At 45.6% G+C, this 23,616-nt stretch overlaps 1 protein-coding gene across 2 annotated transcripts in view; it reads left to right on the top strand.

Annotated features, from left to right (window-relative positions):
* VSTM4 (V-set and transmembrane domain containing 4) overlaps positions 1–23,616 on the top strand; it is a 96,720-nt gene that overhangs the window by 49,643 nt on the left and 23,461 nt on the right. For both annotated transcript variants that reach the window (XM_070615380.1, XM_070615390.1), the window contains exons 5-7: positions 1,733–1,766; positions 16,574–16,680; positions 18,158–18,219. In XM_070615380.1, the coding sequence (XP_070471481.1) occupies positions 1,733–1,766; positions 16,574–16,680; positions 18,158–18,219 (203 nt within the window). The remainder of the gene's footprint in view (positions 1–1,732; positions 1,767–16,573; positions 16,681–18,157; positions 18,220–23,616) is intronic.

Consider the following 23,616-nt stretch of genomic DNA (forward strand, 5'->3'; position numbering starts at 1 on the left):
ATGATCTATCATCAAAAATGATTTTTAATACCAGGCTAGCTGACAACTGGCTTAGGTCATTAGTCAGTCCTTGTTGAAAGCAAAATGTTGGAACCCTCCCCGCCCAGGGAAGGGTTTAGTTGCCTGGTCATTACTCATTTGCCTTCTCAACACTGGCACCAATACTTCCAATCATTTCTTGTTTGATACCCACTGGGTTTCACCCCCAGGACAGGTCTCCATGGTGCGAGTCAGGATCGGTGAGAGGTGTGTCGTGATCCGAAGTAGAAAGGTGAATGAATTCTTAGGAAGCAATATTATGGGAGGTGAGGATCTAGAAACTGATTTCCTTAAAACCCTCCTTCCTAAGAGGGCTTAGGGGTGTGCGAACCTCAGACTAAACACCCCTGATCTATAGCATAAGCTTAGAATAGTGCCAGGAATGTCTGAAGTAGTCAATATATACTAGCTAAATGCAACTTATTGTTGCATCTGTGAATTATCCAGCACAGAGTAGGCGTGTGGTAAATGGAATGCGGGAAGAGTTTTAAGTACTAATAGAGGTTGGACCAGATAAACCTAAAAAGCCCCCTCTAATGCTGAGATTCTGTCATCCTGGTCTGGAACTTGCATTGGTCACCTGCGTGACAGGTCATTCTAAGAAGAAGCTTAACACAACAGCTGTTTTATTTGCTCACATTCTGCAGGTCGGCAATCTGGGCTGGGCTCAGCTGAGCAGCTCTTCTGGTCTCAGCTGGAGTCTTTCATGCAGCTGCAGTCTGCTGGGGGATCCGCCGGGGCCTGGCTGCTGTGGGGCCTCAGCTGGCATGACTTGTGTCTGCTCCGTGTGGCCTCCTCTTCCAGCAGACCAGCCAGGCTTCTTCACATGGTAGCAGAAGAATTCCTGCAACGAGAGAGAGAGCAAGGCTCAGAGCACGAGGCCCTTTTATTCTGCTTGTGACTCATTGGCTAGTGTTTCATTGGCCGAAGCAAGTCATGTGGCCAAGCCCGGAGCCATTGTGGGACAGGGTTCCACAAGGCTGTGGGTAGGTACAGGGAGGCGTGCTTCCTTGGGGCCATCGATGTAACAACCTGCCACACAACCCCAGGGCCCTGTGGCTGTTTCGGCTTTCACTCTCTTCCAGGTGAACTCAGCTGAGAGCCTTAGCCTGGACTCTTGTCAGGACGAGTGCCCTGGTATTCTTATTTTTCCTCCATAGTTAGAAGCATTTGGTTTTTCTCAAGGAGACTTACTGTAGGGGCTATCTTGCTCCGGATTGTTTTCCCAAGGGCCTCCTCTTAGTCCTGGAAGAGCATTAATCAGAGGAGGAAAACCTGTTTTACAGAGAGGAGCTTCTAAGTGGAGACACGTTGGCCCAGCTTTGCCCAAGAAGGATTTCTCATGGCTAAGGCAGAGCCGAGAAGTGGGGTGGCTCTGTTACTCCAGGACCCTTCAGCTTAGAGCCCAACTCACCCTGGCTTGGCTGGAAATGAATGAATGGGGTTATGTAAGCTGGAAGTCAGTGGTGTGTGGCTTCATGCCTGGCTAGATCCAGGGATGGAGCAATGTGAAGTCCCTGTGGGTGTCCACGCTATGACTCTGCTGTCCTCACCAAAAGAGAAGTGTGCAAGCCCCGAGAGGTGGCTTGTGTCTGGGCAATACCTTAGTACCTGCATTTCCTGGTAATTCCTGGAGCTTATAGATCTAAAGTGGCATTTATTTACCATGTTCTTTTTCTTTTTTCTTTCACAGTGAGACATTATTTGGTGAAATGCCCTCAGAACAGGTAGGGATATTTTCTTCCTTTCTTCAAATAAAACTCCTTATTATTTTGCTTTCTTTTGATGTTACTAAGAAATTGGTTAAATTTGTATCTTTACGTAAAAGTCTGCGTATTAGACCACAGATTAGCCTAAAGAATGTGTGTTCTGCATGCATTTGCATGTTTCCAGATGCCATACCCCAGCTGTCACCCCCAGAGGGTCCGGAGAATGTGTGGCTCATGCTGGCCCACCATGCATGCTGCAGGAGGCTTGGCACCTGCTGCTGGAGGGCTGCTGCCCCCGATTAGGATGGGGCTGGCAGCTGGACAGAACTACTCTGATGCCTTCGAGCATAACATTCCTAATCCCCTTCCACCAATGTCTGCTTGTCCCATGCCCCGTTCTTACAAAATGCAGCCGTTAGTAATATATGTGCTAAGATGCTAGCCTTTTAGCTGGTGAGACAGTCCTCAGAGCTAACATAAAAGTAACAGGAGATGTTGCAAACTCGTAGTGTTTAAAAATTTGAGACTTCTGGTCCAGACAAGATGGCATAGGTTGATTTCTCCCTACTCTTCCCTGCTAAACACATTTATAAACCCTGGAAATAATGTAAGAGCCCGCCAAAGGAGGCTCTGAAAGGTGGTAAGTAGAAAATTATGAAAGATAAAGACGAAGAAAAAAATCTTAAAAGCTACCAGAGAGAAAGAACGCATTCCCCATAGGGGAACACAAATTTGAATGATGGTGCGTTTTTCATCTGCATCTGTGAAGGGTAGAAAGAAGCGGCACATTTTTCAAGTCCTGAAAGAAAAGAACTGTCAACCACAAATTCTATATCCAGCAAAAGCTATCCTTTAGGAGTGAAGGGGAAATGGAGACATTCTCAGAAGAAGGGAAACTAAAAGAATTTGTCACTATCAGGCCTACCTTAAAAGAATGGCTAAAAGAAATTCTTGAAATAGAAGAAAAAAATCTTGGTGTTTTAGGAAGGAAGGAGGAACAATAGAAAGAACAGAAATATGGGTACCTACCTAGACTGTTTTTTCCTCATGAATTTTAAAAATAATGTTTGATGATTGAAACAAAAACTATAAAACATTTGGATACTCAAGAACATGGTGATATTTAAAAGTGGGGAAGATAAAGTGACCTAAATAGAAGTGAGGTTTCCACATTTCACTCAAAGTGACAGAATGTTGGTGCTAGTAGACTGTGGTAAGTCATATATGGATGTTATAATGCCCAAAGCAACCATTAAACTAACTATGAAAAAAATACACTCAAAACACTATAGAAAAGTAAAGAAGGGATCCTAAAGTATGTTCAAGCAACATAAAGAAATAGAGGAATGAGAATCATTGAAAACAAATAATAAGCTGGCAGACCTAATTGCTAACATACTTTTTATCTTAAGTGTAAATGGTTTAAATATATCAGTCAAATGACAGAGATTGACAGAGCAGATTAAAAAAACATGACCCAACTATATACTCTTTACGAGAAACTCATTTCAAACATAGTGATATAGGTAGATTGAAATAAAAAGCTAGAAAAGGATACAACATGCAAACAATGAAAAAAAATCAGGAGTGGGTATACTAATATATGATAAAATAGACTTCAGAACAACGAAACTTAATAGAGACAAAGAGGGACATTAGAGAATGATAAAAGGATCAATCCATCAGGAAGACAACTATCCTAAATGTGTGTACACATCGAACAGCAGAACCACAAAATACGTAAAGCAGAAACTGAAAGAATAAACTGGTAAATCTACAATTATAGTTGGCAACTTCAACACCCCCCCTCTCAGCAATGGATAGACCTCCTAGATAGAAAATTTGCAATGATTCTGAAGATCTAAACAACGCAATCAACCAACAGGACCAAATTGATAACAGAGCAAACACTCCAGCCACCAACAGTGGAACATACATTTTTCTAGCCTCCGTGCAACATTTGCCATAAGATATGGTCTATCTTAGACAGTATCCTAGGCTTTAAAACAAAGCTCAACAAATTTAAAACAATTGAAACCATATAAAATGTGTTCTCTGACCACAGTGGAATCAAACTAGAAATAAAAGACAAAACAATGGCAGGAAAATCTCTAAACATGTGGAAATTAACACACTTTTAAATCATCCATGGATCAAAGAGAAGGTCTCAAAGGAAATAAAAGATAAGCAGAATTGACTAAAAATTAGAATAAACATAAAATATGTGGGATGCAGCTAAAGCAGTGCCGACAGGGAAATCTATAGCTAAAGATCAAAGCAGAAACTGATGAAATTGAAAATAGCAGAACAATAGAGAAAAATCAATGAAACAAAAAGCTGGTTCTTAGGAAGCCATTGGGAGAAAATGAGCAAAATGTACACAGGCTCTCTCTGCTTTATTTTATGACTGTATGTAAATCTGCAATTATCTTGGTAAAAGTTTCAATTAAAATTGAATTTGGATGTCTCTGGGGGATCCCGTTTACAGTCCCAACAGTCCCCATCCCTGACTGCTTTGTGTTACTGCTGTTCAGTTTGGGATCCTTAGAAACTCTGTTACTAGTATCAAAATGCAAATTTATTTTATTGAGAGTTTACACCCTACCAAGTACTGTTGTGGGAGCGTGGGACACAGCAGTGATGGAAAGAGGCAGAAATCCCTACCTTTGTGGAGTTTACCGTCCGTGAGTCCAAGTGCCTATGTTTCCAGGAGAGATGTCTGACTATGGCCAAGTGAGGAGATGAGCAAGTCCTCTCCCCTGAAAAACAACTATGAAACCAAACAAAATTGACAAGAATAACTATTTTAGCACTCTGGAAAGACCAAAAGTATAAACTAAACTGAGAGGCTTTTGTACTTGAAAGACTGCTGACTGCTGGTGAGAACAGTGGGAATCTGTGGCCATTTGGCCGCAGGCTGCTCCGAGATGCTCCCTTCCTGCTTGGTTGATGCTGAGGTCCTTGCAGGGCAGGGAGTGCCATGGGCCACCAGCTCCTCTATTGTGGTGGAAGGGGCTTGTCTGACTTGGAGCAGTGTGCAGTGCCCACATTCAGCAGCACTGTCAGTGGAAGTGGCAGCATTAGAAGTATTGATCAGGGAAGCCCAGTGACTCTACTCGCCGTGGGTTTTGGTCCCTGTTGGGCAAGCGTATTTCTGGCTGAGGCAACATGCATGTGCGATGGAGAATGGAGAACGTGTAAAGGTTGGCAAAAGATGTACCATAAAAACAGTAACAATAAGAGAGGTGGTAGCTAAATTAATATCAGATAAGATATAACCTAAAACAAGAAATATTACTAGAGGCAAAGAAGGAAATTTCATAATTATGAAGGATCAACACATCGGGAAGATATAACAATTATAAATGTATATGGGCCTAACAACAGAGCCTCAACAGACGTGAAGCAAAAACAGAAAATTGAAAGAGGAAGTCGATGATTCTAGCATAATAGCTGGAGATTTCAATGCTCCATTCTAATAAATGATAGTATACCTGGACAGAAAATCAACACAGGCACAGAAACTAAGCAGTCTGATCTGACGCATGAGAATGCTTTACCCAAATGAATGCATGATACATTCTCTTCAAGTGTGCTTGGAACATTCTTCAGGATAGACCATATTCTAGACCATAAAACAATCTATATAAACTTAAGAATTTTATGTGTGTAAGAAATCATGTAAAGTCTGTTCTCTGATCACGAAAGAATTAAATAGAAATTAATGACAGAAAGAAATCTGGGAAATTCCCCAAAGTGAGACTAGTTGGATGTTTGAGTGTGGCTTGGCCTGTGGGCCTCTCTGCTGTTGGGCTAGCCCACAGATTGGCCCCTGGAAAGACTGCCTTGACTCCTCTGCACCCCAGGACTCTGCAGGGACACGCCTGACCCACGAATCTGGTAGAAAGCACCTTGCCGATTTGCCTTTATCTTCCTCCTGAAAACCTCGTGCTGATTTGACTTAGCGCAGCTCAGGTTTCTTGCTGTGGGGCCTGGTTGGTGCACTGGTCAATCCTTGCCTTTAAGCTCTGGCTTTGGGCCTAAATGGCGCTGTGCCTCTGCAGCCCAGGCCGTTCCTTCTGTCGTGCCAGAGGGCTTCCAGATCCCGCTCCGTCATCGGGGCTGTAGCACGGGCGGCTGGACCTCTGCAACCTCAATCTGTGATGGAGTCTCGTGTCCTTCTCTGTCTTCTGACCACTTCCTCCTAAGGGAGAACGGGCAGAGAGCACAGGGCCAAGGCAAGATGCCGGGAACGGAAACACTCCGGCAGGAGAGAGACTCTGGGGAGGAGGCCTCCCGCTGGCGCTGAAGCTGCGGTCGCCCCGAGGGGCCTACCCCAGGGACGGGGCCAGACTCTCGGGAGTTCATGACTCGCTGAGAGAAGTTCTAACAGAAGCAAAGCAAGTCTCATCTTGAATGTGTGTTATTCCTGAAGTCGGAAGTTGCCATCTCCTGGGAGGAGTGGCCCTGACCTTTGGAGTTGGGAGACTGTTCCTTTCTGGGGACAAAGCGTTCTCCCAGAGCAGAGAGCCGGGCCGAGCGAGCATCTGAGGCTTCTGCGAGATTTGAAATGTGCCCTCTCTGGGGAAAAGAGCCATGACAGCGGCTCCACTCGTAAGTATGAAACTGCTCCAAAAGGTCCCGGAAAATCAGGTTTAAAAAGAAATGCCACCAGCTGCATGGACTTGTGACACATTCCCGCCCTGTGACACCTCTTCAGTGGGTTCACATCTTTCCTTCCTGTAGGTCAAGTTCAGGAATGTTGTTGAGAGGATGTACGGGGCGTTGAAAAGGTGGTTCGCAGCCAGTGCGTTTCCTGATATTTCGCTTGACCTCTTCTTCCGGATTTGAGATAATAAAGGACTTGCGAATGGGGGAAACTGAAGTGGACACTGTGTTACCTGTGCCCATGGCCGTTACCCCTGAAGTCCTCCGAGCTTTCTTCACGTTTCCGGCGCGTGCACTTTCTCAAGGTTCCATAGGGGCACAGACTATTTTGTGTGTTGGATAAATTACAGGCACAGTTTTACTGTGGTTTGTGAGCTTAGTTTCAAGTGTTTTTCAATCTTTTTGAGTCATCAGGTGTATTTAAACATACCCCGACAATCAAAGGATGGGATCGAATTAATAATGACTCGTTCAGGATCTTACAGTGACATGTAACTGTTTGCTTCATTTTTATAGTATTGAATAGTAGCAGTGTTACAACATGTTTATGCCTTCTGTGAAAGGCAACCTGCTGTGACGGTTAAAGGCTCTGGGGTCAGGCTGTCTCCATTCGAATCCAGGTTCTGCCACACGTTGCTGTGTGCCCTTTGCTAGATTTTCAACGTCACTGATAAAATGGGGACAATAATAGACCTAGCACATAGTGGTGTTGGCAGGTTGAAGTGAGTCAGTCTGTATAAAGGGTTTCCAACAGTACCTCCTAAATGGTGAGCTCTATGCAAATAGATCTCTTGTTCTTCAGTCAATACTTATTGAGTGATTCTTCTGTATTGGACAGACCGCAAGGCCTGTACAGCAAGGGTGAAATGGCACAAGTCTAGTGGGAGATCTAGAGAAGTCAAATTGTGGCGGTGGCCATGGCCTGCCCACAGAGATGGCCTGGACACCCGGTGGAGGTGGTTTAACCCTGTCCCAGGGGCCTGGGTGGTAGGCAACGCTTCCTGGAGGTGAAATTTGGGCCAAGTCTTGAAGGATGAGTGAGAGTGTTCCAGGAGGAGGGCTGGGGGAGGGGGAGGCAGAGCAGATGAAAGGCCTGGGGCCTAGAGGAGCGTGTCCATAAGGGAGGAGCCCTGTAGATTCAGGGCAGAGCAGCAGAGGGGAGCCTGGAGAGGGCGGCAGGGCCCGATGCCAAGGGACGGCAGTTGTCATGGTAATAACAACAGCCAAGCCCCGTTTCATTAGATGCCACATTTGAGCCTGGTAGGACACACACCATCTTCTTCACTTCCCACAACACCCCCATGAATGGGTACCATGTTATCCCCGTTCTGCAGATGAGAAACCAATCCAAGAAAAGTGTGGATGATGGTGAGGTCTCCTCGCCAGGGAGAGGGGGAGCAGCGAGGGATGCCAGCCAAGGCCACCTGGCTGCCGGGCTAGTGCCCCATCCCAGGCGAGCTGAGAAGCTTGGATTTGATTGTGCACGCTTCAGTGTTGGCATTCACACGAATGAACAAGGAAGAGGCACTACCGAAAAGTCAGGGCAGTGGAGGGAGAGGTGGGAAGGTATAGCTACAGATGCTGGGGACGGCTGCAGCTGCCCTGCATCCCCGTGACTTTGAAGAGTCCACTGGGGTCTGATCATAGGCATCGATCGGTGAGTGCCCCGACCGTGTTTGTTGGTGTTTGGTTGGCTTTGAGCGCAGTGTCTGCTGAATGGCTTCCCCTCTGCCCGCATTCGCCTGAGCAAGCAGGCTGGCGAGGGCAGGGACGGCAGATGTGGGTGTGTGTCTCCTGGCCTCCCTCTGGCATTCCCAACATCACTTCCTTGCTGTCTTGTCCCCACCTCACCCCAGTGCTCAGGCTCAGCATCCTTCTTCCTCAGCCCAGGCAGGTGCAGGCCTGGGGAGGACGGGCCTGTGAGACGGGGCCGGGGGTGGTTCCTGGCAGAGTCTAAAGAACCTTCCACCTGGATTCAGACAGCGTTGGTGTCAGTTTGAGCCGTGCCACCTGGCAGCTTGGTGACCTTGGGCCAGTCACTCAGCTTCTCTGGGAGTGTTTCACCCTCCACAAAATGGGCACAAACTTGCCTTTGTCCCCATCGCTCAGGGTGGTTGCGAGCACTTAGCGAGGTAACCGCGGCTGTGGACTGATTCCTTGCAATTACTTGCCGTGTGCCTGTGCTCTGCCGCGGCTCAACACTGTGGGGTTATTTCTAATCCTCATAAAAACCCTGTGAGGCACCAGTTAACCTCCCTAGACTAAGAACGTGAATAAAACCACCGACTCTTAGATAGTGGCCCTTTGGACTATTTACAGACCTTTCAATTCCAGGCAACAGAAAAGCCAGCTCAGATGGTCTTACCCAGCAAGGGACTTTGCTGACTCGCCTAACTGGGGACGCTGCAGGGGACGGGCCTCTGGGTGACCTGATCCAGGGGACGCAGGGTCGTCAGGGCAGTGGCTTCCATTCCTAGCCCTTCTCTGGGCAGTGTTGCCTCCAGGGGTTAACGCGTCCTCAGACTGGGTCGGCTCCCCTTGGGAAGGGAAAGATGGCAGCAGGTGATTCACCTGGCCTCATGAAGGAGTCCTCTCTCTTCCGAACCAGTAAACACAGCTGCACCTCCCTGTTCGCGGACCAGCCTGACCCAACCACTATGGCCAGAGAGTAAACTTGTGCTAAGCAGGGGCTGGGGTCGGTCCCACCAAACACGTACCCTCAACCCTGGGAGGCGAGGGTGGAAGCTGGGCAGGTGACCCCGGTGACCTCTCCCTGCCGTTATGATTATGACCCACTGCTAGGACACCACACGGAGCCCCTAAATGTGAACGAAGCACCTCCCCATCTTACCGGTTAGCCTTCAGAGATTTTTGAACTCACAAACAAAGCCGCCAGCCTGGCAAAGCCTCTGTGCAGACTTCACGGAGTGGGCGGAGACTGCGAAGGAAGAGCTCTATCAACGGCGCCCAGCAGAATCTCTCGGTGATGTAAACCATTTATGATAAAAGGCCAGGGAAAGGGAAATACCCTGGCACTTCGTCATAAAGGAGCAGCTTTTATGCTGATGCTGTTCAGAATGTGTCCGCAAAAAGCCATAGGATGGAAGCAACAGAAGACAATGCATCATGACCCGCGAGGGTCTGTCGGTCCTTTCTAGGTGTACCAGCTCCAGCTCCATTTGCAGAGAACTCTGCCTGCGTCTGGCTCCCTATTCAAGGACCCTGAGAGCAGATTCTGTAACAATAATAATACTGGTAAGGTAATAATTGTGTTCACTATGTACCTGACACAGTTCTATGTGCTTGACAATATTGCTCATTTGTAAGAAAGAGTCATTTCAAGGGAGTCACCGTGAGTGGGAGGCACCATTCGCCCACCTTGAAAGTGAGGTTCTGCAACTTTTTAGCAGCTCCTGGCGTGTGGTCCCAACTGACCTTGTGTATTCCAGTGGCAAGTGAAGCCCACGGAGCATGTGCAAAAGCCTAGAGTGTAATGTCGGGAGATTTGCCCTATTGGAACAAGTCCTTGGCTTTTATCCGTGGCAGTTGACCTGGGGTGGGGGGTGGGTACTTGTAACTGTTTTTTTTCCAGCTTTATTGAAGTATAATGGACTGTAATTGTTAACGACAGTGAGTTGCCACCATAGTTGTTGAGGCCATGTTCCTCCTTCAAGGTTCCACACTGATGTCACAAGGTTCAGGTTATGGGGTGATGAGTGCGCTGTGTGACATCCTGGAAGAGGGACCCTAGAGCTCCTTGGAAAGGAACCGATGAGTTCCTCTGGGGATCCATGTCAGGCATGCTCGTTGTCAGAAGTGAGATGTGCAGGCAGGAGGAAAGGAAGCATGTGGATGTTGCTGAAGGTGAAACGGATCAACAGAAGCAACGACTTTCAAATACTGTGTGGAGCAAGAAGGGCCTGGGAGGAGGCAGCTCCAGGAAGCAGGCCTCGAAGGATGCTGGCAGGACCACAACTGACACACCTTCCTTGGCTGCGCTCACCAAGGGCTTTCTGGGTCGGGTTCTTGTCTGACAAACCACACTTGGCATCTGTAGCCAACCCAGTTCTGACCACAACAAATCCCTTTGCTGCACGTGACTGCTGGCTTTGTGCCCAGGGACTAGGAGCATCTACTCATTCAGAACCTAGTCATTCAACAGGAAGCGAGATGAAACAGGCCTCAAGGAAGGGTTTTAATTCATAGGTTGCATGTTGAGGTGCAAAGATTGTCCAGGACCAGAGGAAACACTTGGTGTCTGGGGGATGAAGGTCAGGTGTATGAAAGCCCCTTGGCCCGAATGGTCAGCTATGTCTCTAGCACATCCCATCCCAGAGAGAGGCAGGTATGGCTGTTGGTGGAGGGGTGAGGCCTCATATGCACAGGTGCTGTGGTTCAATGTGAGGGTGCTTTGATCTTGCATTTAGTTATGAAAGCAAAGTGTGGCTGGGTCTCTGATTCTTAGTTACAATTATGTTTTTTGCTGGGATCAGCTCAGTTTATGCTGTTTTGGTATTTCTTTTTCTACTCCCAATGTGCTCAGCTCTAGAGTCAGGCACAGGATTTCCACATGGCCGGCTCATCCATGCCCACCTCCATTTTGGCCCCTGACATTGCTTATTTCAGACAATTTCCAGGAACAGACTTAGGCTCCCCTCCTCCGCTGCCCACTCTCAGGCCACCATGGCCCTTGGTCTTGGGCCCTAGCCCCAGCTCCTGCTCCCAAGACCCCGGTCCTGGGGTTGGCCCCTCCTCCTCCCACCAGGGCAGGGGTTTGAGCAGTTGTAACAGCAGGAAGCTCCCCACCCTGCATTGAATGCAAATTTAAAATGCAGTGGAATGCTGATATTGCTTTCTGGTTCCTTCTCCTTAGGGAGCTGGTTTTAGCCTGGAGCAGCCATTGTGGATCTGGCTGGATGACCCTCTTCCTGTGCTAGTTTCCTTGTTCTCTGCTGTCAGGGCTGGGCCCAGAGTCCTTGCTTCAGGGCCAAGGAGGCAGGCCAACTTGGATCAGATCCCATATCTCCTGCCCAACTGGCGATCCTTGGGAAGGGCCTGGACCTCTCTGAGGCTCTGTTTTCCCATCTGGGAAGATCCGAGATTACGGATATCAAGCAAATTTCACAGCGCCTTGCACGGGATGGAGACAAACAGAGCTGATATTAACTTTAGTTTCTGCAAAACATGGTTGCTCTCAGTTTGTTCAGTGCCTGACAAAATCCAGGTTGCCTGCTTCCCCTGGTACCCTGGGGCAGCCAGCCATTGCTCAGGGTGTAGCCTCTCCCTCCTCCTTACCTGCCTGGTCTGTCATGCCTTGATGCTTGTACAGCACATATGCTGTGTCTCTGGCGATGGGAGGGTACACTGTACTGTCTTGAGCAGAAAGATTCCCTGATCAAGGCTGAAGTTGAAACTTGCAGCCTTCCCCTCAGGACTAAGACATGGCATCATGAGATACCCAAATGACAACATTGTTCTCCCTGGGTAGCACTGTGAAATGTCCTAGACCGCACCCACATGAGGGAGATTAGAGTCAGTGCTGTTTCGACATTTTGTGCCCCACCTAAGTTAGGCCACGCTGTCTCAATCTGACCATCACAATCACCCTGTGAGGTAGGTAGCAAGGGTATGCCTCCCCGTTTTACAGGTTGTGGGATGAGGCCTAAGGAGGTGAGGGACTTGTCCAGGGTCACCTCTTTAGTCAGAGTGGGACCAGCTTTAGTGCAGGGCCCTGCCCCTTGTCCAGCCCCCATTCACTGGATCTGGCCACCGTGTACCACAGAGCAGAGGTGCCTAACCTTTGTGGGACAGAGATGCCTATGAGTGGCAGCCAGGCCAGAACCTTGTTCGTGTCACAACAAGGGCCCCACATGTGTGCCTCCTGCCCTGCCCTTGCTGGAGCCAGAAAGACAGCCCTTTTGCCCACAAATAACATTTCTCTCCAGTCGCTCAGCTCTCTAATTTAGACAGAAGTTCCGGCCTGTTTCCTCTCTTTCTTGGTTTGACTGGCTCCAGCCACGCTTGCTCCCTGGGGTCAGAGACAAAATGCAGTCCTGTTCCAACCCAAGGTGTAGAATAACTTTCTTGTACTTGAATCCTAGAGTGGATTTTCTCAGTCCAAAGTTCCTGCCAGCCCTTCTGACTCAATGGGAGCCGGAAGATTAGGAGAGAAAAATTGTCTATCGTATTTCATTGTGGTGACTCATTGTATACGAATTCTCATTGTTGAAGTATGAATTAGAACTAAATTTAGTTTAGTGCAGTTTTACTGTTTTGAAGGAAAATGGTGATGACAAAGCATATCTTTTTCAGCTTACTCAAAGCCCTGGGCCTGATGGCATAAATTCATATAAATGATGTCCCCAAACTTCCATTTTATATTAAAGAGCTAAACAATTAAATTCAAGAGAAGAGAAGAGGAATTATTCTTTGATTTTGTAGGGTGTGACGTGTACCTGGGGAGGATAATCCAAGCTCAGAGGCAACAGACAAAAAGAAAATAGTGAATGATTTTAGCAAAAAGAAACAAATGACTGTGCCTTTAACAAAAATCCCAACTTCAAAGGGAGTGCAGTAAATGATTGCAGTAAACATTTCAGACTGATGTGAAGGTGCACGCAAATCTAGAAGAAAAACTCAAGATGCTAATAACAGCAGAAGATGTCCATACGTCATTCAAAAATGAGGAAACACAACTAGACAGACACAGGAAATGTTCGTCCTCACTAGAAATCAGAGAAATGCAAGGAAAGGGGATCCCATTTTTCTTCATTAAATGAGTAATTTCTTAAACTGATAAACTTGGCCTTAAAGACAGTGAAAACATAAACGCCCTCACCCGTTGACGAGTGGCTATAAAGTAGTACTAACCTGTCGGAAATCATTTTGACAATGGGTATTAAGGAGCCTATAAATCGATCCTCGTCTGTGAACATAGTTCCAGCTCTAAGAATGCAACCTAGAAACAAAAGTCTGAGAATGGAAAACCATGGTGCAGAAATATATTTATAGCAATGGTATTTATGTATCAAACTGGGGAACAAATTAGATGTTTCGACTTCAGGATTGGCTAAGTAAACCGTGCCATATCTTCTCACTGGAATAATATGAGGATGTAACCATATGGAAAATGTTGATTAAGTGAAAAGAAGGGTGCAAAATTGTAATACAGTATGATAAAAAAAATAAAAACCAAGGAAGAATTGAAAACTTGTCTCCACACAGAAACTTGCCTATGGAGTTGTATGGCAGCTTTATTCATAATTGCCGAAACTTGGAAGCAACCAAGATGTCCATCAGTAGGGGAATGGATAAATAAACACTGCTACCTCCAGACAATGGAATATTATTCAGTGCTATGAAGAAATGAGCTATTAACCATGAGAAGACATGGAAGAACCTTAAATGCATTTTGCTGAGTGAAAGAAGCCAATCTGAAAAGGCTGCCTACTGTATGATTCCAACTATGTGACACTCTGGAAAAGGCAAAGCTATGGAGACAGAAACAAGGTCAGTGGTTGGCAGGGGGAGGGGGATGGGAGACATGAATAGGTGGAACACAGAGAATTTTTAGGGCAGTGAAGCTATTCTGTATGATACCATAATGATGGTTACATTATACATTTGTCCAAACCCATAAAATATATAACACCTAAAATGAACCCTAGTGTAAATTGTGGACTGTGGGTGATAATGATGTGTCAGTGCAATGTCATCAATTATAGCAAATGCACCAGTCTGGTGGGGGCTATTGATAATGGGGGAGGCTGTGGGGGCAGGGGTATATGGGCAATGTCTGTACCTTTTGTTCAATTTTTCTGTGAACCTAAAACTGCTCTAAAAAATAAAGTCTATTAAAAAAATAAAACAAAGAAGAGGAAAAAGACTAGAAATATTTACGAAGGTTGTGTTTTGGTTATGATAAACTTTTTTTTTTCATCCCCATGTCTGTAATGACCATTTTAAAACGTGGCAGGCATTAATTTGTAACGGAAAGGGAAAAATAAACATTTCAAGCGTTTAGAAAGTTACGAAATGAAGTTGTCCAAGTGGTTGTGTAATTTAAGTAATTCTGAAAGTGTCTTAGCCCTTGTTTTTTCTCCTAGTGGTCAGAGTTTTGTAAACGCACATTCCTTTTGGCTATTTGTGAATTTACACAACTGACCCTGTGCTCTAAAGCTCTGGCCAGTTAGGATTTCTCTTCCCAAGAAAAATAAGCCATCTTTGGGGAATCTCAGTGCGAACTGTATTCTTGGAATTTTTCCCACGATGTTTGATTCAGTCTTCGTTTATTTTTAAAACTCTAAGACTATGTTAGAATAGCCTATTTTCTTTTATTAAATACATGTAGGTATTTATTTGTGTTTACTGTTTTTCAAAGATTATACAATCATGTGGTTTAATAATTAAAGTAAAAAGTTAATTAATTTAAATATATATACATACAATTATAATTCTCCCTGTCTAGTCCCCGATCTGTTTAGTCCCTCAGCACCTCCATCCTAAGGAACCACTGTTTTCAAATTCTTGTGAAGATTTCCAGAGTGTCTTTATGCATGTGTATGGAAATACTAATATATATTTTTATTTTTTCCTATTTTTGTACAAAAAGTGGTGCATCTTACACATGGCCCAACATCTAGCTTTTTCATTTAACAATGAAATAGCTTCAGAAATAGCTTCTTCATTCCCCTTTATAGCTGCAGAGGCCCCTGTGTGTGGTTTGTGGATTTCCCATAGTTTACTTTGCCCGTCCCCTGCTGATGGACAGTCGGATGGTTTCTAATTGATTACTGTTGCCAACGGCATTGTAGTGACTCATTTCATTCGGTGCAAGGACATCCACCGAATAGGTTCCCGGAAGCGGAAGTAAAGCCCTTGTCATTCCCATCGCCCGAGTTACCCTGATCGCCAGGGTGTTCTCCACCAGCAAGGGCGGGCGCCGGTCCCAGCCATACTGTGAGTGCCCGAGTCCTCACACACCTGCCAGAAGAGCGCTCTGCCTCCAATCTGATTGAGTCCGTTCTGATATGTGGAGAAAGGAATGGCAGTGAGCTTCAATTTGGATTCCCCTTTCAGGAAGGAGTTTTAGCATGTTTGCATAAACGGTTCACTGCCTTCATTCATTTTAATTATTAGACAGTCAATCCTATTCTTATGGATTTCCAGAAATCCTTTGCGTATCAGGGAGTTAGCCTCTTTTGGTAACTGTGCCTGCTTGGCTGGAACCTGTGCCCGAGGAGGAGAGTCTGAAAGGAGTTTCCCTCTGGGTTGCTGGAACCAACAGGATGCATTTGAAATAAAACTGATGGCCACTCAAGAAAGTGTGTGGACTGCATCCCACCTGTAGCATCAAGAACAGATTTCACAGGCCAGCCTGTGTCTGCCCATTTCATGTTAGCAGCTTGCTAACAGTGTCACTTAGGGTAGGTCATTTAGCATCTTTGAGTCTTGATTTGCTTACCTGTAATGTAAAGCTTATCAGCCCCATCACTTTGGGTTATCATGGGGAATACAGAAAGAATCTGATACTACAGTGATTACGCGGGGCCGGATAATTCTCACAGCGCTCCTCAGGGGGAACTCATTCAGCCTTCACTAAAGGTAAAAATACCTCAGGAGAAGAAAGCGTGAACCGTCCTGGGGGTCCCTAGACACTCCCAGGTGAGCAACCCAGCATTTTTTCTCATTTGCACAGAAGGTGCTCTGTTTTTAGATTGTGAACCAGAAAGACATGTGCAAGGGAACTTGGTTTTAGGAGAGCTCAAGCAGAGGTTTCTTGTGGTGTCTTAATACCCTACTGGTGTTGTAGCCAAGGCAGACTGTGTCACCAATGAAACCAGGTGGAAACCATCAATCTATACATCCAGAAACAATGCAGACAGCCTGGCCCAGGGTCTCTCCAGGGATTTTTGAACTTTGAACAGCGCACTATAAAGCACTAACTAGCTGGTCTCTTCGTTCTTATCTTAGCCAAGGGTCAGTGCCAGACCTCCAGACAGCCCTGGAGATAAGCACAGAGCAGTCAGCTCCTGTCCAGCTGTAAGATGCCCTTCCTTTACACTATTGCACAGGGCGCATTCGGAAACTATTGCTTCCTTTCCTTTTCCCTGGAACAAACTTGCCTTTGCCTTCACGAGGACCTTTTCCCTCTACAGCTCAGGGGAGACCGTCACCAGCGTGACCAGCTTGGCCCCACTGCAGCCCAAGAAGGGCAAGAGGCGGAGGGAGAAGGCTGACGTGCCTCCTGCAGTCCCCGCCAAAGGTAGGGCTAGCCTTCCGTTTCCCACGTGGCAACTACCGTGATGGATCCAGAAGTGGGTCTGGGATTTGCTGCGGGATCAGGACAGGGGGAGTGGGCAGATGGAGGACATGACATGCAAGGATTACGTGGTCTAGAGAACCCCACCCAGATTCTGGTCATGACTGAGCCCCGCCCCTGGGGTGGGACTTTGGGTGGTGCCATTGACCCAGCATGGCTTTAACGGGGAGGTGGGGGGGTCAACATCCACGGACCGATTCCAGTGTATTTCACTTTGAACTATTAACACGCTCTGCACATAGCGAGATGGGGCAAGGAGGTGTCAGCATCTTCTTGGTTCATTCCAGGAAAAGAAGGCTCTCTGATTTTTCTAGAGATGTAAACTAGGTATATAGTTTATTTTGGATTTGTTCTGGGGATAAAAGCGGGGTTATTCTTTGATTCCACTTATGACTTAGAGCAACATAAGTGTGGAAGGTGGGTGTTTCTGGAGGAGAGGATTGAACACGGCTCAGGAGAACTAAACTGTCACTAGATAGTTCCTAAAACCACTGTGGCCAATTTAGGAGAAGTCCATACCTCAAAGAAGTTGAAAGATAGTTGGGAATGCAAGGATTGTCCAGGTGAACGATTTAATAACAAGACAAGGCACAGTTTATCCTTCAGTTGGAGCTTCGCAGGATGTCCCCTAGGGACCCCGTAGGACACCCTGTGGTAGAAGCCAGTGGTGCCAAGACTCAACTTACATCCAGTGGACGGAAGGGGTGGGAAGGCATGGGCGTTCTAGGAGGCATGGCCAGTGTAGATCTGGGAGGCAAGGGCCGAGAGAAGCCCTGCTGGATTGTCTCACTTCAATCGGAGTAGATAGATAGCACCCGACCTTAGGAAAGCTGAAATGAGGTTTGCAGAGCTAAGTGGTAGAGCCTGGCTTTGAAATGAGGTCTGCCTGACTTTGAAGGCCAAGGTCAAGTCCCATGTCATCTAAATACTGGTTGTATGACATTGGGGAAGAGCCTTGCTTTCCTCCCCTGTTGAATGGGGATGTTAAGACCCTCCCTGATGACCTCACAGGGCTGCTGTGAGGGTCAAAGGTCACTGCTGTCAACGTTAGTGTGCAGTTAGGATGGAGCCCCAGGGACGGTCCAGCCTTGTTGGCCTTTACCAAGCGTCCCTGGTTCTCACCTGCACACCTGACCTCTTTGTAGCTGGCAGTGTTTTATGCAGTTGTTTTGTTGACCCCATCAAAGAGACGGGATGACACGTTCAAAGACTGGGGGAGGATCACCCTCCACCGAGGGGCACTAGCTGCTGCCTGGATCAGAAACTAGAGTTCTTCCGTGGGGCCAGGAAGTCTTCCAGGAAGCCCAGGACTTCCAGGGGGTCCACGAGTCTCTACAGAGTGTGACTGTGATGCTGATGACAAGTGGGCTTTAAGGGTCCTGGGAGGAACTGAAACTAAACCCGTGACGTCCTTCCACAGCTCCCATAGCTGCCACATTCCATAAACCGAAGCTGCTGAAGCCGCAAAGGAAAGTCACCCTGGTGAGTAACCAGATTCTGGGCTGTTGTCCCCTCAAGCCTTAAACGCCCTTCCGAGTCGAGTTGGTACCTTTCTTAATTCAAAACATGCCCCAGGTTCTTGGTGCTTTTGTTCCCAAGTGAAAGCATTCTCTCTTCTTGGGGACAGCTTTTGACTCCCATACCTAGTTCCCGGAATGGCATGGAATTATTTTTCGTTCTAAATGCTACTTTTCCAAAAGAAGAAAAAAGCCACATAGGAATGTATAAAATAGAAATGAACCTGCTTGTATAAATTTGCCTGATAATCACTTTGAAGAGACTGTTGAAGAACCTTCCAGAAAATGTGTTAAAGATTTTATTTTGAAATAAATTTGGGTTTACAGAGAGTGGTAAAGATAATCCAGAGAAGTCCCTTCTACCCTTCTCCTGGCTTCTCCTAATGTTACTATCTTATGTAGCCTTGGGGTATTGGTCAAAACTAAGAAATTACCATCAGCACATTGCCATCCAGACTTCCACCAGATTTCAGCAGTTTTTCCACTAGTGTTCTCTGTCTGTTCCAGAATCCATTCCAGGATCTCATGTTGCATTTATTTGTTGTGTCTCTTTAGTCTCCTCCAATCTGTGACAGTTCCTCAGTCTTTGTTTTTCTTTCATGGCCTTGACGCTTGTGAAGAGTGGTAGCAGTAATTTTTTAGAATCTCCCTTGGCTTGGGTTTCTCTGAGGTTTTTCTGATGAGTAGAAGTGAGGCAATGGATTTGGAGGAAGGACAACACAGAGGTGATATTTACGTCTCACTGCATCACATCGGGGGCACGTAATGTCAACATGTCTTATCATAGGTGGTGGTGGGCCTCTGCTCACTTGGTGGAGGTCGTGTCTGCTAGGCTTCTTCAGTCTAAAGTTGCTATTTTTTTCCCCGTTTATATTTCTGTTTGTTACAAGCCAGTCACTATGTCCAGTTCACACTCAAGGGGAGGAGAGTTAAGCTCCACCCCCTGAAGGGAGGCATGTCAAAGAATTTGTGGACGTACGTTGAAACCACCACAGTATTAATAAATATTTTCAGGGAAATACTCAAGGCTGTACAAATGTCTTGTTTTTCCTTGAACTTTTGCCCACTAATTTTAGCATTCCTCAGCAGATTTTTCTTACAGCAGGAATTACTTTGGTGCCCTAATGGTGGTTTTCTGTTTTCCTCAATCCGTCTCCATTTACTAGGTGAAATTCTTCTGTAGGGAAGAGAGGGAGCCCTTCCCTCATTTGTGTAGTCACTAATTTCTTTGTATCAATGTGGATATTTAATTTTTTTTTAGTTTCTAACCATATTGTTATCTCTTTTGTTACTAATATTGTTCAGCAGTTGTGTATTTGTGTGTGAGAGAGAGAGAGGGAGAGAAACTGGCAAGCCTATTCTAAGATGTGTATGTACAGCAAAGGGCCAAGATAATCTTGAAGGAAAGGAGCGAAGTGGGGAATTTATAGACCAATTCTCAAGATTTACATGAAAGCCACAGTAATTAATACAATATGATGTTAGCACAAAGATAGACAAATAAACCAAAGGAACAGAATAAAGAGCCACAAACAGATCTACGTATGTATTGTCACCTGATTTATGAGAAAAGTGACATTGTAATGCAGCGAAGAAGGGATTATCTTTCAATATATGGTAATGGGTCTATGGGGTATCCACATGAAAAGCAATGATCCCTAACTCCTGCTTCACACCACACACACAAATTAATTAGAGAAGGATCATTGACTGAAGTATAAAAGGTAAAAATAAAACTTCTTAAAGATAGTGTATCTCCCTAACTTCAGGGTAGGCAAAGATTTCTTAAACAAGACACATAAAGTACCAGCCATAAAGGAAAAGATTAAAAAATTTGGATTACCCTAAAATTTAGAGTATCTATTCTGATTAAAGATACCAATACAAGAATGAAAAGACAAGCCACAGATTGGGAGAATTTATCTGACAGAGGATTCTTACACAGAATCTATGAACACCTCCAAATCAGTAAGGAATGACAACACTCCAAAAAAATGTGCAGAAGTCTTAAAACATACACTTCACAAAAGAAAATATGCAAATACCCAGTAAGCTCCTGAAAAGTACTTAACCTCATCAGCATTATGGAAATGGATGTTAAAGGCATAAAACCAGTTCACATCTCCCAGCATGGCTAAAGTGAAATACTAGTATAGTTTCTTTCCCGCCCCCCACCAAGGAAGATTAGCCCTGAGCTAACATCTGTGAATCCTCCTCTTTTTGCTGAAGAAGACTGGCCCTGAGCTCACATTGGTGCCCATGTTCTTCTACTTTGTATGTGGGATGCTTACCACAGCATGGCTTGCCAAGTGGTGCCATGTCCGCACCTGGGATCCGAACCTGTGAACCCCGGGCCGCCAAAGTGGAACATGCGCACTTAACTGCTGCACCACTGGGCCGGCCCCTAGTGTAGTTTCTGTTGTTGCCTGTTTTTCTCTGATCTATTTGGAATTTAGGAATGGATTCAGTTTTGTGTTTGTCAGATTCTTTTTTATTTTACTTTGTGTTTCATATTTCAGCAATCATTCCTCGCCAGTTTCATTAAACTTTATCACTACAGTCTAAAAAATTATTTAAACTTAACTTTTACTGGCTTTGTTATTGCTCTTTCTTGAACCCAGTATTTTCCTCTTAGATATCTTTATTTGCCTTTATATCTGAACAGTTTGTCTGTGAGTGGAATTCTGGTTTCGTAAGCTTTTCATACTATATTCTTGGAAATATGCTAAGCACTTTATGTGCTTTTCTTATTACTTCTCATATTGCTCAACATAAATGCCAAACTCCTTACTGTGACCCTATAATGCCCTATATCATGTAAGCCTCTAAGCCATGTATGTAATTTCAATTTTCTTTTCTTTTCTTTCTTTCTTTTTTTTTTTTTTTGGTGAGGAAGATTGGCCCTGAGCTAACATCTGTGCCAATCTTCCTCTATTTTGTATGTGAGACGCCACCACAGCATGGCTTGATGAGTGGTATGTAGGTCCACGCCCCGTATCCAAACCCACAAACCCTTGCAGAGTGCGCAAACTTAACCACTACACCACCAGATTGGCCCCTGTAATTTAAAATTTCTAGTAGCTATATTAAAGAAGTAAAAAGAAACAGGTGAAGCCAATTTTAATAATGTTTTATTTAACCCAATATATCAAAAATGTTATCACTTAAACATATAATCATTATAAAAATTATTAATGAAATATTTTACATGCTTTCTGTTCTACTAAGTCTTCACAATCCAGCGTATGTTACACTTGCTACACATCTCATTTCAGAAGCACATTCAAGTGCTCAGGAGCCACCTTTGGTTAGTGGTTACCACAGTCGGCCACACAGCCCTATATGCTCCACTCCCCATTAGCTCTTTGACATCGTTTTTACCACCATCCCCCGTCCTTGTTGCGCTCTGCCCTCACTAGCTTCCTTGCTAGTCCTTAAACCAAGAGTGTTCTGGCAGATCTTTGCACCAGCTCTCTGCTCTGCCTGGACTGTCCTCCCCAGGATATGCCTGTGGCTTGGGTAGACACCCCTAGGGTCTCTATTCAAACATCCCGTCAACAGAGAAGGCTTTCTGAAATGCCGTATCGAGCACCACCCGCCTCAGATGGCGCTCCCCATCAGAAGCTGCCTCACATCCCTTGTATCTGTCTATTAATCGCCTCTCTTCTCCCGGAGGACAAGGGCTCCGAAGGCGAGGAGCTTGTCTGCTTGGGTCACTGCTGTATTCTCCGTGCCCAGAGCAGTGTCTAAGAGGATGGAGATCTGTTGGAGATTCTGCACGCCAGCTTTGTAGCACAGGTTCTTCATTCCGTTTCTACAGACGGCACAGTGAGGAAGGTGACAGATGGGTGACTAACCCAAGGTCATGTCACTTGTGGGTGGCAGTCAGGACTTGAACCTGGGTCTTTCCGAATCCAAAACATAAGGTTTTAACTAGCACATTCTAAGCCTCGCCTTGGAGTGGAGCCTGGGTCTCTGTGGACGGTTCTGACGTCCCACGTGACTCCACCTCATCCTGGCTCTTCCTGCTCTGCGCCCAGGTTTTCTGTGGTTCCACTGGAGCGACTGGTTCACCGGTTTTCCAAAGAGAGCCTTCTTCTGCCTGCAGTGAATTGGGGTTCCAATGGGTTTTTCATACAGTATGATTCCATCTGGTTCATAGCATCAAAACTTCCTCGTTGGTTCTGCTCTATTGACAATGCTCGTCTTGTCCTCAAATGCAGCAGCAGAGTTTTTGCTGATGCTGGTAGGTCTCTGGTCGTTCAGTGGGCTTTTGCAAACTCAACTGAACACAAAGACAAACTGTCAGCTTCCCTTGGCCTTGCAGCATCCTGCATCCCACTCATGAGATTCGGTCCCCGAGACAGATGAGCTGAGCTCACTTTCCTCTCAACTGTGCATATCACTGCACATTTTTCCAGGTCTTTTCTTCTTAATTCTGATATTTATCAACCACTTCAAGAGGGACTACGCTTTGTAAGTTTCCCCACCTTACATTCTCTCTAAGTTGTTCAGGACCTGTTGTTTCTAACGCTCTCTCTTACCTCTGCTAATAGCAGAAATAACTACTTACCGAAGTTCCACTGACATGCCAGGGATATATCCAAAAAAAGTGCTTTTTGCATGTCATCATGTTTAATTCTCACAATCAGTCCTTCCCCCACCGCCAGATTTGCATGTGAGGACACACTCTGTTGAAGAAAAGTGAGTTCCTACAACCCACAGCGGGTACTATTCCATTTCCCATGAAGCCCGAGCTGCTGCCCCGTGGATGGCCCCTTTGCAGCATCGTCAGTCTTGAGTGGACAACTTTCTTTAGTCCACAGCCGGTGGGCCCACCTTTCATTTACCCATTAAATAAAAATCAGTATTCCTATTGAGTGCAAAATGCCGCCTTAAGCAGTTTGGGGCCACTTGAAACAGATTGGATCCACCAGCATTTTCAAAGATACCTCTGGTCCCAATCCCCAGTCTTCCTTGTTGACTTTGTTGTTTGTGTGCTTCTTTGAGTTGGCATGCTCCTCTGGGTGGAGATTCAACAAAGGAAATTCTTAATTTTAACAGAAAGCAAGTCGGGGGCAGTCATATGCATTTCAAGAGGATTCTTGGTTTTATGGGATTATCCCCAATAACAGCTCTTAAATACCAAATTACCCTTTGATCATTTAAGATGTGAAAAGACTAAAAATTTTTCATAGCAAATTTTCCAGAAACGAGTCCATTTGGAAACCAATTTACACCTAAAACCATGCACAATAAAGAAAAGAGCTGACTTTGAACGGGCCTCTGTCTGACCATCAGTTGAAAGTCAAAAATACCAGGCCTAGCGTCTGCAGGTTTTGGTTGATATTAAGATTTATTT

Source organism: Equus przewalskii, chromosome 1, assembly GCF_037783145.1.
Source record: "Equus przewalskii isolate Varuska chromosome 1, EquPr2, whole genome shotgun sequence".
Lineage (NCBI taxonomy): Eukaryota > Metazoa > Chordata > Mammalia > Perissodactyla > Equidae > Equus > Equus przewalskii.